The 16559-nt window shown below is 53.2% G+C and overlaps 1 protein-coding gene across 8 annotated transcripts in view; it reads right to left on the minus strand.

Annotated features, from left to right (window-relative positions):
- Positions 1-16559, minus strand: part of STIM1 (stromal interaction molecule 1) — a 100794-nt gene that overhangs the window by 22801 nt on the left and 61434 nt on the right. For all 8 annotated transcript variants that reach the window (XM_075099661.1, XM_075099487.1, XM_075099572.1 and 5 more), the window contains exon 6: positions 4600-4777. In XM_075099661.1, the coding sequence (XP_074955762.1) occupies positions 4600-4777 (178 nt within the window). The remainder of the gene's footprint in view (positions 1-4599; positions 4778-16559) is intronic.

Below are 16559 nucleotides of genomic sequence, written 5' to 3' on the forward strand. Positions count from 1 at the left end.
GCTACTGGATCGAACACAATGACGTGTTGTGTCTCACTCCGTGAGAACCCATCTAACAGTCCCACCTTCCCAACATGAACCTCTCTCTCAGAAACCTCAGTTATCACAGTCTGAGACAAATCGATAAAAGTTGGACAAAACCATACTGTAGGAGCAGCGGAGGCAACGCTATTTTTAACTCAGACCAGACTGAGGGAACCCCTTTTTTCTGCCGCGAGAAGCAAAGCCCTGCTCCCCGCCCACACCCACCCCTTCCCCCTGCATGCACCTCTTGCCCTGCCTGGGCAGCTTCCCATGGGCCGGTGGGATCTTGGGTAAAGATCATCTACGCTGAAGCTACCAGCAACGTTTGTGAGGATGGCAAGGTGTCAGCCCAACCAGCAAAACCAGCAGTGGCTTGTAGCAGATGGATTTTTCAATAACCAAGTAAAACTGTCCATACAATGGATAGGAAACAAAAGAAAACATCCTAAAACCCCAGATGGAAACATCTTAGCCAGGAAAAAGTATTTCAAGGTCATAAAATCTTCTCCCGCTCAAGATCTTCAGCATTCAAACTGGAGAGCAAACCGACGGGGCGATGGGCAGGGAGACAGACGAGAGGGGACAGCGAGGCGTGGCTCCGGGCGTGCCACACCGGTCCTGCAAGTGACAAATCGCACACCTTGGGAGGGCACTCCTGGGCTCCCCCAGCGGCTCCTGCTCGCCCTCGACCAGCTGGGGACTAACAGCAGGGTCCCGGCACTACCTTTTGGGCCGTGGGCGAAGCCGCTCGCTGTCCCAGCCAAGGACTCCTCTTCCTCAGACTCCTCCTTGGCGTGCAGATGGCCGCTTAAAACAGGCTGGACAGGCTGGACTCTCATCAGCCGTGATGTCGGCTCTCTTCTTGGAAAAGGCTCATTTTCAATTTACAGCTCTGTTAAGAAACTCAAGTGTTTTTCTTCCCAATTTTAAAAGGCACTTGGCCAAGACATTCCAAGTTTTTAGATAAACCCACGCTCTCTGCCCTGTTCATCAGTGCTGAAGCTCTTCCATACTAGGGCCGTAAGAATCCTAAACCACCAAAATATCTCTGTTTAAAGGAGAAATTCCCCTATACTCTGATGCAGAATGGGAAGGAATTTTATCCTTAAGATAACTCTCAAAGGCACTCTAACGCCGTATTTTCCCTTACTACCGTTTTCTGACAGACAGCAGAGCCAGTATTTTCTTGTGTTGGTTATGGACAAAACCGAGTTTTATCTGTGCATCCCGCTCAAACCCAGCTGACTGCGCCTCACTGTTTCGCGTGCACTGAGCTCCACAGGACAGCGAAGTGCCTTCAGCGCCGCACTCGTAACAAGGGCAAGACACGGAGGCCCGTCTGGGGGCTTCACAGTTCAGGAGCAGATTTTCAGTACAATCAGATCTTCAATTCAGATGTTCAATCATCCGTAGGATGTGCTACGACATGAACTTTTTTATCTCGATGGGTCATTTAATTGACTGGGAAGTGTCACTGTTGAGGGATGTTCTCAAAAGGTATTTTGAAGATGAACAAAAAATGTTCTTTTCTATCAATCTTCCCTTCCCGACTCTTCAAGAGCATGTCAGAGCTGTTCACCAAGTAACGGCGCCAGCAGCCGGTGGGCAACCGGAAAGGCATCACGTGCCTTCCGGGGGTCTGTCCAGCACTGAATTTCAGTGAGCCAGCAAAGGAGGTTACTTCAAGCTCTAGAAAAGCAGTTTCTGAGCAGAATTTCAGAACAAGTCCATGGGAACGTGCTGTTGGTAGCTTTTGCCATTTCTACAGCGGCCGAGGACCACCGCCGAACCTTGTTGGGGCACAAGGACGAAGACGCAGAGGCGTATTCCCCTCTCCAGAGAAGGACTAGATCAATCCTCTGCCAAGAAGCCCCACAAGGGCAACCTCCCACTTCTTGAGCTCCAGCTCAGTGCCCTCCGCAGAGGACAAGCCGCACACCCCGCAGGAACATCACAAGCTGCTCTGGCTTAAGACTCAAGCTATGCTTAGTATATACGGTTTTGTGTTTCTTCCTATCTGGCTTTAGAGCATTAGTTAAACTTCCCAGGCACATCTACTTGTTTACGTGGCTCTGCCCTCGGCAGCAGATCCCAAGGTCGTCCCCCACACTGCACATTCACAGCAGCCGGCACTGGGGCCTCTGGGGTGACCTGCTCTTCAGTGACACCCAGCAGAGACCTCCCGCCCTGGACATGCCCCTGCTGCTCCAAGAGATGGACGCTGAGAAGGAATTCCTGTGTCCTTCCGGCTGCAGAAAAAAAAAATTTATCTTTTTCTTTGGCGTATTTCCAACCTGTAAAGTGAAATTACACACAGCTCTGTGAAACCAGCTGTGGATTGGAGCCAGCTCCACGGTAGGCAGAGGGGAAATGCACTTTATCCTATCTCTATGCCAGAAAGAAAGCAGGTCGTGCATCCGCATTACTGCCAGGGGAACGTGCCCCGTTTGGCACCGTCACCTCGGTACTGTCTCCACGTAGACACCAACTGATGCGACCACACTTGAAGAAGAAAGGCTTTCGAGCACCGCTCACGTGCAGGACCGTTCCCCGAAGGCTGTTAGGAGCAGGTAGGCAAGGACTCAGGCTGCAGCCTTGTGGGTACGTCGTACGGTTTCCAAAGGCTCGGCTGCTTGCAAAGGCTCCACGGCGGCCGGATCTCCCCGGGATCCTGGTGTTTGCACAGGTTGCTCGTTACACCACCCGTGAGCGGCCACATGTGTACCTGGGGCCGGGCTCTGCTTTCAGAGAAGCCACCAGGAATGTGGCCATCAGCTGATATGGCAGCCAAATTAAGGTTTATCCTCCAAAATTAGACTTAAAACTAATGAAAAATAGTTATGGTCCAAGACTACCATGCTCTGTTGTTTGCTATCACAGAATCCCAGAATCCCAGGTGGGAAGGGAGCTCAGAGATCATCTAGTCCAACCTTTCTGGGAAGAGCCCAGTCTAGACAAGAAGGCCCAGCACCCTGTCCAGTCAACTCTTGAAGGTGCCCAACGTGGCTGAGCCAACCCCTTCCCTGGGGAGATTATTCCAGTGGTGACTGTCCTCACTGTGAAAAATTTCCCTCTCGTGTCCAATCGGAATCTCCCCAAGAGCAACTTGTGTCCATCCCCCCTTGTCCTCTCCATGGGACTCCTTGTGAAAAGGGAGTCTCCATCTCCTTTGTAGCTGCCCCTTAAGTACTGATACATTTGCGAAATCTGCCCTTAAAAAAATCTTATTGCCAGCAAAGCCCACTGGTTTGTCATCAACGGTCTTGAATGCTCTTTCCTTTCCTAGAAGGCTCCTGTGCCTATAGAGGGCCTCTTCTGCAGCCCGTTCTCCGACGAGTAGTTTTACTGGAACCGTGACAATCTCTTCTGTGAGTAGAGGTCACGTTCCTGAAGCTACGGTGTGTTGTCCAAGTGCCTGGAGTTCAACTATTCGTATGTAACACTCCAAAAATTTTTTTTTTCGCTCTTCCCAGGCAACACTCCTGGGTGCAGGTATCGCTGCGCAGGCAGGGAAGCACGGACTTCCACATGTAGCTCGAAGAATTCAAGAGGGTTGAAATCCCTGTGATCGCTTCCACCGTTTCGGCACGCTTTTCTCCATCAAAAGCCAGGGTGAAACAACCTGACCAGCCTGGATGACGAAGTTAAGCGAGCTGGATTACCTTACACTGCTGTAAGAGGCTCCTCCTCCCCTCCAGGTACCGGATTTACACTCTAATTTCGGCGGGTGGGGATCCTGATATACTTTCAGTACGAGTCAGACTGGGAGTAGAAACCACTGTACCTTTAAGTGCTCCTATATAATTAAATGTGGTAAATAAGTAGGAAGCACCTATTTGGAATAAGGCAACGCACTCAAAACGAAGAGTGACCGCTGTTGAGCACAGAAGCCCCCATCCATTTTGCTCAGTTGGACATTTTGCTCCTTAAAGCTGCAAAGTAGGCTTTCAGGAGCGCAGGGAGGAGAGCTCTCGCGCACCACCAGCAGCAAAACCAAACGGAGTCAAGCCTTCCCAGAAATTCAGAAACGATTTTTTGGAACCAGTAACGACCATCAGAGCAGAACTTGAATGAAACAGACAGAACGCAACACCAAAAACAGCATGGGAAGGAAACAAAACTGCACGGGAGCACGTACGGCTGCGCTCGGCTACGCGCCAGCGTGCCCCAGAGCCCACCCGGCGCGGGAGACGCCGGGCGCCGCCGCTTTGCTCGAGTGGCTTCGCTGCCACGTTTGAGGATCGCAGCAAGGCGAGGGAGTTTTTACCGCCCAGGCCTTCATGTGCCACAGCGCAAGTACAAATAATTAGCACGTCACCGCCAAAGAGCGGGTCAAGTGAGCACGCGCATCTTTACGAGTAGCCTGGTAACGAGCCAGGCGCCCAGCTGAGCTGCGAGGAGAGGTTTGCTGGGGTCGCTCAGGAAGGCACTGACGCTGGTACGCAGCGCCAGGTGACGGCTGCACAGAAGCACAACCGCTAAAAAGAAAATCTTTCCTGAAATCTAAATGAGGAACAACCTTGAAGGCAAGTTCAACAGCTGAATGCTCCAACCTGGCGGATGCATAAAACCTACCTCTCTTGAAGGTCGTGGAGAGACTGCTCAGCTCTGTGGAGTCCCTCGAGGTCTTTCATCATCTTCTTCATGTGCTCCTTTGAATAGCGATTCTGGATGTAGGCGAACCAGCAGCCGCCCACGCCGATGACGATGGACACCACCAGCATGAAATCCTTCAGGTGGTTGTGACGAGTTACTGGAAGGGAACCAGAGGTACTGCTGAATTCAAAAGAACACGTGAACTAACTCTGCGGCGTTTCGCCTGCACCAGAGCTCGACAGGAGAACTTAAGATAATGCTAAAAGGGATTGTGGCCCCGGCTTCACAAAGGGAGAAGATGTGCTACATCCATATTTAAGGGGGTTGAAAAAAAAAAAGAAGCTGGAGAACATTTATGCAATTTGAATGGGGAAGGAAAAAAAAAAAAGGAGGATGAAATTCAAAATCTTATCGATATGATTTGCCTGGCAACACACGCTACAGGAGAGCCTCCCCATCGGAACCCCAGAACAGCTGTGCCCTTTTAGGACAATACAGATAGCATTGACCACGAAGATGTAAGAGCTAAGAAGAAAATAACTTTGTTGAAAAAACTACGACTGTGATCACAGAGATGGGGCGGCTCAAGTATCAAATTGTCAAGTTGCAAAGCTTTCCATCAGAATTACAACTCGACGTGGAAACCCCCCTTTGACAGTGTAAGTGTGGACACATGTGAGAGAACGAAAGCAAATAAGTGGGGGTTTAAGTGCTAAACAAAAACCAAAACCATGATTCAAGCAGAATTTTTTTACTGTTTACTTATTATCAGATCCTTAAAACACATATGTACCGAGAAAGCTAAAAATGAGAAAGAGCCACTGAGACAAGCTCGCTGCGACTGAACATTCGGTACCTACTGGTTTTAAACTAAGGGAGGGGAGATTTAAACTGGATCGAAGGGAGAAATGTTTTACGCCGAGGGTGGTGAGACACTGGCCCAGGCTGCCCCGAGAGGTGGTCGATGACCCATCCCTGGACACATCCCAGGTGAGGCTGGACGGGGCTCTGAGCGACCTGATGGAGCTGAAGGTGTCCCTGCCCATGGCAGGGGGTTGGACTGGATGAGCTTGGGAAGTCCCTTCCCACCCAAACCATCCTACGATTCTACGACCCCGCATGTTGCGAACCCCCAAGCACAACCCTCCGCCTGCACTTCACGCAGCACCGATTTCTTTTTGCTGCAGGATTTATCCCGGGCACGCCGACCCCTTATCGAGGTCTACGCGCATCAGAGGGAACACGGCACCCCGAGCAGCGCGGGGCGCACTCAGCCGCTCCATCCAACCCTCGCACCACCAGCGACCCAACACCGCTTCCCAGCACGGGCTCCTCTGAAACACACCCAAGTCCAGAGGCCTCCGCGTGAGGTTCATGTACATGCACAAAGAGAGGCGCGAGGACGTGTGAAGGGGTGCTTATCCGAAAGCAAATGCTGTGCCAGCTCCAGCAGCCCCGAGCTCTTCCACCTGACCGGCTCCGTGCGACGGTACTCGGAGGGACAAGACCGACGGGAGAATTTCGGTTGGCAGCTACAGGGGAGCGAGAGAGCCATTGCAGGCACAACCAGAAAAGCTCTTTGCTTCACCTGACGCAGGAGCAGGGGGACAGAAATGTACGTACGCAACCTGCCCCCTCCCCTGGCTGCCAGCACAGAGCCGCCTCGGCGGGCTGGGGCCACCAGGTCATCCCTGGATTCAGAGCCGAGAGCAGCCAACAGGCTACGGCCACGGAAAGACCCTTTCTTAGGGGAATTGCCAATGATGTGCTGTAACGGAATCTCACAGCTACTCTGAAGGAGTCAGAAATGCTATTTTCCCCAGATCAATGCAATATCCCTTCCTCTGCCCTGCACCTGGTCTGGAGAACAGCTCAACTCAGCACGTGAGATGGGCCGCACCCAAAGCAGCACCCACTTTCACCAGAAAAACGGTTTAGCGAGGCGAGTCCCGGCTGCCCGATCCTCGCAGCAACACCTGCCTGCCCACGGGGCAAGCGGGCCGCAGCGACGCGGCGAGCACCAGCAGGACTCCCAGAAATGAGCTTCGCGCTCACGCGCCAGGGTCACGACGAGCACGGCACGGGGTCCTGGCTCCGGGGAGTTTGAAACAGAGGGGAATTGAACCCTGCCGTTGCCCAAAATGAGCGATGTGGAAAAGCCAACGACCAGGCCATTTAATGGTGACAAAAGAAATGTACTTCTTTCATCTAGGAGTTTTAAAATACCTTAAGACAAATGAAATGCCGTAACCCACCGCAGGCAAATACCGGATGCATTTTGCAGGGGAGCGGACTGAAGCCCAGAAGCAAGAGATGCTGTGCAGGGACTGGGTCTCTCCCCTCCACGGCAACCTGGCAGCTTCGGCGCAGGGCTGGAGCAGCTTTCCTGGGGGAGAAGCTGCTGCTGACACTGGAGGCAGCAGCCTACGTGGCCGTGCTCTGTTTCCAGATCTTTCATGTACCCCTCTGCCATGGTTTTAGCTGGGATAGAGTTAATTTTCTTCCCTGCAGCTGGCCCAGTGCTGTGCTTTGGGCTGAGGATGAAAACTGCTGATAACACACCGATGTTTGGCTGTTGCTGGGCAGGGCTTGTACTAGCCAAGGGCTTTTCCAGCTCCCCGGGCTCTGCCGGGGGCACGAGCAGCTGGGAGGGGAGGGGGCACAGCCGAGAGAGCTGATCAAACTGGCCAAAGGGATGTTCCATACCATGTAACGTCATGCCCAGTGTGTTACTGGGAGGCGCTGGCCGGGGGTGGGAGGCAGTGATCGCGGCTCGGGGACCAGCAGCGTCGGTCGGCGGGTGGTGAGCGGCTGTGTCGCTTGTGTTTCTGGTTTTTTTTTTCCCTTTTCTCTTTTTCCCCTTTCCTTTTAATATTATCATTATTGTTACTATTATCATAATCATCATAATTCTTTTTTTTTAATTATTAAATTGTTCTTACCTCAACCCACATGGGGTTTTTTTTCTTTTTGGGGGGGTGGGGGGTGGCGTTTGTGGTTTGGTTTTTTTTTTTCTTTTGCTCTTCTGATTCTCTCCCCCGTCCCACGGGGCTGGGGGCAGCGAGCGAGCGGCTGCCCGGTGCTGAGTTGCCAACAGGGGCTGAACCACAACATCCTCGATTCACACGCATGGGTTTGTGCTTGAAGGTGACGAGGCAGAGCCCACGGGTCTGGGGGGGGACCCTGCACAGGTCAGCAAGCTCCCAGGTAGGGAGAGCTCGACGGCCATCGCCGCTTGGGTCCCCTCCGTTCTGCGCCCCGCGGATGAGCTTCCGTAGGTGGATTAAGCATAAAAGCCCACTCGGGCTGCAGGTTTCCCATCACCGTCGTTTCAGGACTGGCAGGGGACTTGTGAACATTTATGCAGGGCACGGCTACGCCGCACTTGCCGGCTGGTTTCTGTCACGTCCCTGAGAAACCGGCTCCTTCACTTCATGCAAAATCCTGCAGCTCCTGGTTTCCAGGTACGACGACGCGCTGGCTGCTGCCTCACGACTGAAAGCAACCAGATGACGGTGGTGCTCTCACTGCAAGGAGCTTCTCCGAAAGGCCTTTCCATCTGATTTGAAGCTTTTGACTTTAAAAAGTTGCTGATCATACCAAATTCGAAATGGATCTCTACCAACAGAATTTTGACACTATTTGAATAATTTTAGTAAGAAATATTATTGCCTTCCCAGCATTATAATACAGATCAAAAGCCCCTCAGGGCCTCAAATTCACCTTTGCTACCTTAAAATTTAAATAACAAACATTCTTTTTTGGGGGGAAAAAAAACCCTTCCGACAAAACGACATACGCAGAGCAAAATTACGGCTTTCGCTTCCCTTCCTTTCAATTTGTGCAAGCATTTAAAGGCTTTTCCAACACCTTAAGATGCAGGCTTCCAGCGGTGCCTAGGTCTAAGCACCAGCTTTGCACAACGCCAAGACAGAATTGCCCAACCGGCCTTTTCAGTTTGAGTTTTGCATTTAGACATCCCAGCGAAGGTAAGGCTCCGAAGGACCAGTCTGAGGGCTCTCGCCGGGTATGGCGAGCTATGGTGAAATCCCCAACAGGCAGTACAGAGAGGAACGAGTACGTAAGGGCACAGTGGAGGTTCCTTTGAGCGGAAGGGATTAAGATACAACCATTCCGCTCCCCGACAATAAATACGTTCATTTCTGACTTGGATACACACCCTGCTCCACCCAGCCCCCCTGTTCTCTCAATTTTGTGACAAATCCCAAGACGTGAAACATGAAGGGTGCACAGAACAGCGTAAGAATCCGACCTCTTTCCCCAGGAAGCTCAAGAACCAGGCAAACTACAAGAGGAACAGAGACTTCACCTTGTAAGAGGAGGCGTACAGACAGTTCTCAGGCTGTAGAGGAATAATTGGTGTCAGGTCTCCTGTCAAAACCTCTAAGAAAAAGTTAAAAAAAATTTACTTCCATCATCTGGGGGGATGAGGACTTTCATAGCTGAGGCAGGAACAATATTTGTTGTACCCCCAAACCTCTTTATGCCCTAGAGAAATCAAGTGCAGGGACACAGACATTTGCCTTAACTCATCCCCAAATCACTCCCATGAATCTCTATTTCAGTCAAGACATAAGATGCAGAAACTAGAGGTCACGGCGGGTGTGCCAAGTGTGATGAAGCGAAGATGAAGGAGCGGTAAAGGAGGATGCTGACATGTTTTAATTGGCAGAAGAAGATTGCTGGATTTGATACAATTCAGTATTTGGGGAAGGTGGGCTGGAAATGCGTTTTTACATTCTCACATGTCTTCAACGAAAGATCTGCTTGGGATTTCCTAGCAAAGGGAGGATGGAAGCGGGGACTGTAAGAGTATCTCCATCAGGCACAGACAATAGGTTACATCAACATTTTCTTTTTCACATACTGAAGCTGCCACATAACCGACACGGGGATTCCATAACAGTTCGGTTACAAGCCACAGACGGAATATGCTGGTACCATCAAGAACAACGCAAACGCACACAAGGAAATATAAAGATTTGGCCAAGATCAATCACCCCTAGTTGAAGGCTTTAGATGAAGCATCGCGAAAAGGCACGTGGAGCCTTGATCCAAGGAATACGTTGCCCCATGCCTCATGGGCAGACATGAGCTGGAGAAGACTCAAGCCTGCAAAACGCAGCAGAGCAAAGCAGAGACCACACTAAGTGAGATTAAAAACGTAGAGATAGAATAGACATGTGACAATAGCAGGGACGTTAAACCTGCGATTAGGAAAAAGCCTGGTGTTAGATCTTGGGTTTTGCATTTATTTATTTTTAAGCAGAGAACAGCCAACATGTTCCATAACTGGGAGTAGATGAGGCTTTTCAGGGCCAGTTCCCCCTGAGCAGCAGACGACGGATGCGTATGCTCCGACTCCTCTGACTGCATCGTACGGGACACATCGCACCAAGCTCATCTTTACCGTGCCAAGGTGCCGGGGTCTGACCCTGGTTATGGCACCAGACTCCATCCCGCTACTCTTTCTGGTCACAGCCCATCTTTGGTTCCTCTCGCTCTCACTCCGCTGCGGGCGAAATCAGCCTGGAAGCGCGTTGGTCTAACGGGGCCACCCTCGCCAGCAGAAAGATGATTTCTGGACTGATTCAAGTGGTCTGGTGCTGGCTGTGCCCGGTAGAAATGGCTCTGCTTGACTGAGAGCCAGAAATGAGGAACACACTTAAGCCAGCACAAGGAACAGAGGTAAAGCAGCACAGCATCCTAGCTTAACAGAAACACACCGACGCGATATGATGGGCATTCTGCAGTCAGAAATCCGAGATCTTCCGGAGCAGACAGACTGCCCGAAGAACACGAGGAAAACCCACAAAGACGAGACACTTCCTCGGGGAGGCTGGCTTCTTTCTGCAGCTGCCTTTCGGCGAAAGGCTGCGCCCGAGCAGCCAGCGCGGTACCCGAGGTGGCGGCAGGCGGGGAGCGGAGCCGCCCGGAGCATTCACCCCGAGAGCATCACGGCTGCCGAGACGGGGCAGAACCAGAGTTCCCCAACTACGTCTGAGAGATGTTCGCCAGCTAACGTATGACGGACGTACAAACCCTGGATGATGCTGCACAGCTTCCCCTGCTCCCAGTACAAAGCCTGGCTGTGAAAAGAGGTGCCACCGGGGAGAAACACAAGTGTCGTGGTTTAGCGGCAGCTCAGCCCCACACAGCCGCTCGCTCACTCCCCACCGGTAGATGGGGGAGAGAATCAGAAGGGTAACGCTCGTGGGTTGGGATAAGAACAGTTTAATAATTAAAATTAAAAGAAACAACAGTAGAAATGCAATGTAAAGGAGAACAACGAGAGGCGCAAAGGCCCGGGGGGAGGGGGGAAGGGAGGGGAGAGGGGGAACGAACCGCCGGAACAAACCGCACGCGCCGCAGCCGCTCGCCGCCCACCGACCCGATGCCGCACCACCTCCCCGCTGCCACTGCCCCCCCTCAATATACTGGTCATGGTGTGACATGGTATGGAATGAACCTGCCATTGGCCAGTCGGGGTCAGCCGCCCCCACCATGGCCCTGCCCCTCCCAGCCCCCCCTGCCACGCCACGCGGCAGAGCGCGGGAAGCTGGAAAGGTAGCTGACCCCCACAGTGAGGAGAATTAACCCCTTCTCAGCCAAAACCAGCACAACGAGAAAGCCCGGGGACTCCTTGGTGCCGCAGGCTGGCCGGTTAGATGACACCCCGCTTCACTGCTCGCCACGTACTTCTGACTGGAGCCTCCAGCTGAAGCAGGCTGGCATCTCGGCACGTCCTCCTGCACAAGCCTCCCACTATCCTCCCTCTGCCTGTGTTTTTCTCCCTGGGTGTGGACGGATCAATAAAAATGAATCATAGAATCACGGAATGGTTTGGGTTGGAAGGGACCTTCCAAGCTCATCCAGTCCAACCCCCTGCCATGGGCAGGGACATCCCCAACTCGATCAGGTCGCTCAGAGCCCCGTCCAGCCTCACCTGGGATGTGTCCAGGGATGGGGCATCGACCACCTCTCGGGGCAGCCTGGGCCAGTGTCTCACCACCCTCAATGTAAAACATTTCTCCCTTCGATCCAGTCTGAATCTCCCCTCCTTTAGTTTCAAACCATCCCCCCCTTGGCCTGTCACAGCAGGCCTTGCTAAAGAGGTCGCCCCCACCCTTCCTACAGCCCCCCTTTAAGCCCTGGGGGGCTGCAATAAGGTCTCCCCACAGCAGTCTCCTTCCCAGGCTGGAAGTGCTCACGTTACTACCGGCAAACCAGCGCTCGCAAGCAGGCGTGTTGCACATGAAAGGTAAAACACTCACGAATTTCCTATGAAGGCAGCTTAACCTGCTGCTCAACCCTGTCCCTGCACCGGGCTCGGGGGTGAACGCGGCTGGTCACCCCAGCCCAGCTCCGGCAGCAGCAGCAATAACTCATTAAACTACGTTTCTCGCATTGCTTATGCCACCTCTCCCCAGCCTCATGCCGTTTTGCTCCATTTTCTTCTTCCTGACCAACTTTTTAGGCCTCATTAAGCTTCGGACTGACGATGAACAGCACATCGTCGCAAGGCTGGGCCGCGCGCAGCTGGTGCGAAGCTGCGGCAGCAGGTATTGCTGGCGGGGCTCAGGCTGCGGCCGGGTGAGGGACCTGCTCCTGCCCTCCAGGAGCGGCACAGGGGCAGCCCTGTGGCTGCCGGGGAAAACCCCGCAATTGAACCTTTAGCTCTTGAAGCTAAGGAATTACCTCCCGTTTGTCAGAAACAGAGGTTTCAGCAGAAATCAACTAAATAAAAATCATGGCTTATCAATACTGCTACGGCTTATGAAGAAGCGTGTGATTTTTTTTTTTACCTTAGGACAATAAAGATTTTTTTTTTTTTTAAGTGTGACATTTTCCTCTGGAATTTTACAGTGTGAACATAATCTACTGCTGAAAAACAATCAATGCCATCTGTCACTTGAAGAGTTTAATCAATAAGCAGCGATGCACCTCGGCTATTGCTCTTCCCAGCCTGCCCGCACTGGATTGCTGCATTAATAGCTTTAACGTACACAAACAGTGCGAGCCTGTAACCCCAGCTGGGGAGGAAACCCTGCGTGTGCGCGGGGGACGGAACGGCTGTTTGCGCTGCCAAAGCACAAATACTGCAGCAGCCTCTTTCTTAGATGCACAAACGTAAGAAGGAAGAGAAACAGCGTCCTTGTGGAAGATAAGATAAGCTCTCCTGCAAACTCACAGGCACTGGAGCAAGCAAGCTTTGCCAGGGGCTACGTTTTTTTTTCCCAGAAGCAGATGAAACAGCTTAACACCATCTCATAACCCGACCCTGACTGTTTCTCAGTGAGGCAAGCTGCTCCGGCTAAAATCCAGGTAGCACCTCTCCCCTCCATCAGCTGGCCATTCCCATCTCAGCCCTTTCAGGGAACGCTTTTGCTGCGACTTGGCAGCGTTTTCCCAGCAGAGGCAGGTCCTGCGGCCAGCCCGGACGCGCAGCAGCCCAGGCCAGGAGCTCTGCGCCCCGCGGCGGCTCTGCAGCAAGCTGGGGGGCAGCTGGGGCAGGACCGGAGACCGGCAGCGTCCTGTCCTCCCTCCCTCCCGCAGCACCAGGGCAACCCAGCCTGCCCACCCGGCCTGGAGCCAAACTGGCAACGCCAGTATTGGGAGGCCCTGCTGGACAGACAGATGGAATACAGGGAGTACAGGGAGCTCCCCTGCATGAGGGATGACCACAGGGGTGACACATGGGGGGGCGAGGCTCTCCAGGGTCACTGCTCATGATAGGATGACGGGTAACTGTTTTAAACTGAAAAAGGGGAGATTTAGATTAGGTATTGGGAAGAAATTCTTTACTGTGAGGGTGGTGAGGCATTGGCACAGGTTGCCAGGGAAGCTGTGGATGCCTCCTCCCTGGGAGCGTTCGAGGCCAGGTTGGACAGGGCTTTGAGCAACCTGATCCAGTGGAAGATGCCCCTGCTCGTGGCAGGGGGTTGGACTGGATGAGCTTTAAGGTCCTTTCCGTCCCAAACCCTTCTGTGATTCTACGATCAGAGCCAAAATGGGTGTGTCCCCTCGGCAGAGCTGGGGCCAACAGGGAAGGGCACCTGGTGGGAGGCTGTTCACGTGGGAGGTGACAGCCTAAAGATGTAAGGTAAAGGTAAGGGTGGGACGGGGTGGCTGGGGGGCTGCCCAGCAGCCCCACACCGGATTGGCACCGAGAAGGGACAGCGATGCTGTTCCCCTGACTGCTGTGGAGGGGCTTTCCCCCACAGGGGGAAGAGGGACAGGACCCTTCTCCAAACGTTCAGCAGACGTCCAAGCACCTTCTCCCCTCATCTTTGCAAGCACCGCCTTGGGACCCATCATCTAATGCGCCACAGAAGAGTTCAATCACTCTTTGAAAACATTCAGTCGTAAATTCAACACTAAAGAAATGGACAAGATTAACACTGGCCCCGTTTCCCATTCCGGACGGATTATCACAACATCCTCTTCCTAAGGAGCAGATTCTGGCAAGTTGCTGCAGATATGTAATTCTGAATCCCTTTTATTGCGTGTCTTGAGAAGACTGCCAGGCTGACTCGTTCAGATGGTTTGTTTGCCACCCACCCACAGCTATACAGCTTTTTCTCGCCTTTACAGCTTCCTCCAGCATTGCCATTACCTGCTTTGCCCAGCACGCTGCCAGCGCAGCCGCCTCCCCAGCCACGCAGCACCGTGCCCTAAGCTCAGGCACGCTTAGGTGCTGCAGAGAAATACCTGCAGCCCCACCTCGAGCTGATTCATACCCCGCTCCCCCTCCAGCGCCAACCGTTCTTAGCTGCGCCGCACACGCACTCGACAAACATCCTTCCTCCTCAGCAGCTTTCGCGCAAGACAGGCAGATAAGGAAACCACAAGGAAAACGCCGCTTGGGTGTGCACGGGACCTTCTCGCTTCCTAGAGCTTTTCTTTGTGAGGTACAGGTTGACCAGAAGAATTCGAGCCCTCATCCCTGGGAAGAAACGTATGGGTCACAAAGGCTTTCCTCTGCAGCTCTTCTCCAAAGAGAGGCGAAGGGCTCCCCGTTTCTCTTTCCTCAATTACGGGGGCGATTTGGCTGCTTTGAGCAAGGAACTTGCCTCTTCCCGCCACCTGCAACCAGCGCCAGGGCTCCCGTCTCTACCCTACACCTCGGCCGCTCCCTCTAAGTGATTCAAAGAATGGTAAATAAAAATCCAATTAATCTGAAACCTAATTATTCTACCCACTGTTTGCAGGCTTTCCTACGCCGGGAAAGCTCTCGGGGTAGTTCGGATTCAGCCCACAGTGCCGAGCAGGTCGCCTGGCAGAGCAGGCAGGCAGCAGGATGAAGTCCTGCACTTTCCAAATGGACTTTGCAAAGATAAAGAGGAGAGGGGAAAAGGACGAAAGAAGAAGTACAGCTGTTATATTTTATACTAAACTTCACCCTGCCCCCCCAAAAAAAACCAAACAACCCAGTATTTGCCACAAACTACCGACTATTTTTCCGCAGATGTAGCCCTCGGTACTACTGATGTACTCAAAAATGACCAGCATAAAGCATGCTCGTCAGCAAGGACGGGGGGTTTCCCCGGGAGGCGTTTCGCAAAGTCCCTTTCAAGACCACGTCCTATTTCGCTGTGCACAGTGACACCCCCCATGGACGCCAGCCACCCCACACCAAACCAACCAGCCCACCCCGTATTTCTGAAATTGCTAATAGAAGCGTCTGGGATTTGGCAAATGAACGGTTACAGTTCCAAAACAGCTTCCATCGCGTTTTACTGAAAACCTCGGAGGGGTCCCGTCCGCGTCCGCTGGGAGAGGCAGCGGCACGCGCAGAGCGAGGTGACCGCTCGCACGCCGAGGAGCGTGCAAGGACGGCGCTGTCTTGGCACCAGCCGTCTCACACATCAACGCTGCCGCGGCACAACCGTTTACAGCCGGACGCAACGCGTCTCCCGCGCTCGACGCCTCTGATCTGGATACCCAGGTCGGGAGATCTGGATAGGCTGGAGGAGTGGGCCAGCAAGAACCTTATGGAGTTCAACAAGGAGAAGTGTAAGGTCATGCACCTGGGAAAACATAATCTGGGAATGCAGCACAGCCTGGGACCCACCTGGCTGGAGAGCAGCTCTGTGGGAAGGGACCTGGGGGTCCTGGTGGGGGAAAAGCTCAACATGAGCCAACAGTGGCTGCTGCGGCCAAGAAGGCCAACAGGATGCTGGGTTGCATCAAAAAGGGCATCACCAGCAGAGAGAAAGAAGTCATCATCCCGCTCTACTCAGCACTTCCCAGGCCACACCTGGAGTGCTGTGTACAGTTCTGGTCCCCGCTATACAAGAAGGGTGTGGCCAGGCTGGAAGGGGCCCAGAGAAGGGCCACCAGGATGATCAGAGAACTGGGAAGCTGCCATATGAGGATAGGCTGGGAGAGCTGGGTTTGTTCAGCCTTGAGAAAAGGAGGCTCAGAGGGGATCTCATCCCCATGTACCAGTACTTAAGGGGCAGCTACAAAGGAGATGGAGACTCCCTTTTTACACGGAGTCCCATGGAGAGGACAAGGGGGAATGGACACAAGTTGCCCTTCGGGAGGTTCCAGTTGGACACGAGAGGGAGATTTTTCACACTGAGGACAGTCACCGTTGGAATAATCTCCCCAGGGAAGGGGTTGGCTCGGCCACGTTGGACACCTTCAAGAGTCGCCTGGACAGGGTGCTGGGCCATCTTGTCTAGACTGGGCTCTGCCCAGAAAGGTTGGACTAGATGATCCCTGAGGTCCCTTCCCACCTGGGATTCTGTGATCTCCTTCCAAGCGCCAACACAACGGAAGGGATTCATTCAAAATCCTGGTTACTGCGTCCGCTTCACAGGCTGGGAAATGAGGCCGTAGCAGCGTGACGCACCCACAGTCACACGCGTGAGCCCGCTGCACACTCCCGGCCCGAGACACCCAACCCAAAG

Source organism: Phalacrocorax aristotelis, chromosome 1, assembly GCF_949628215.1.
Source record: "Phalacrocorax aristotelis chromosome 1, bGulAri2.1, whole genome shotgun sequence".
In the NCBI taxonomy this organism is placed as follows: Eukaryota; Metazoa; Chordata; class Aves; order Suliformes; family Phalacrocoracidae; genus Phalacrocorax; species Phalacrocorax aristotelis.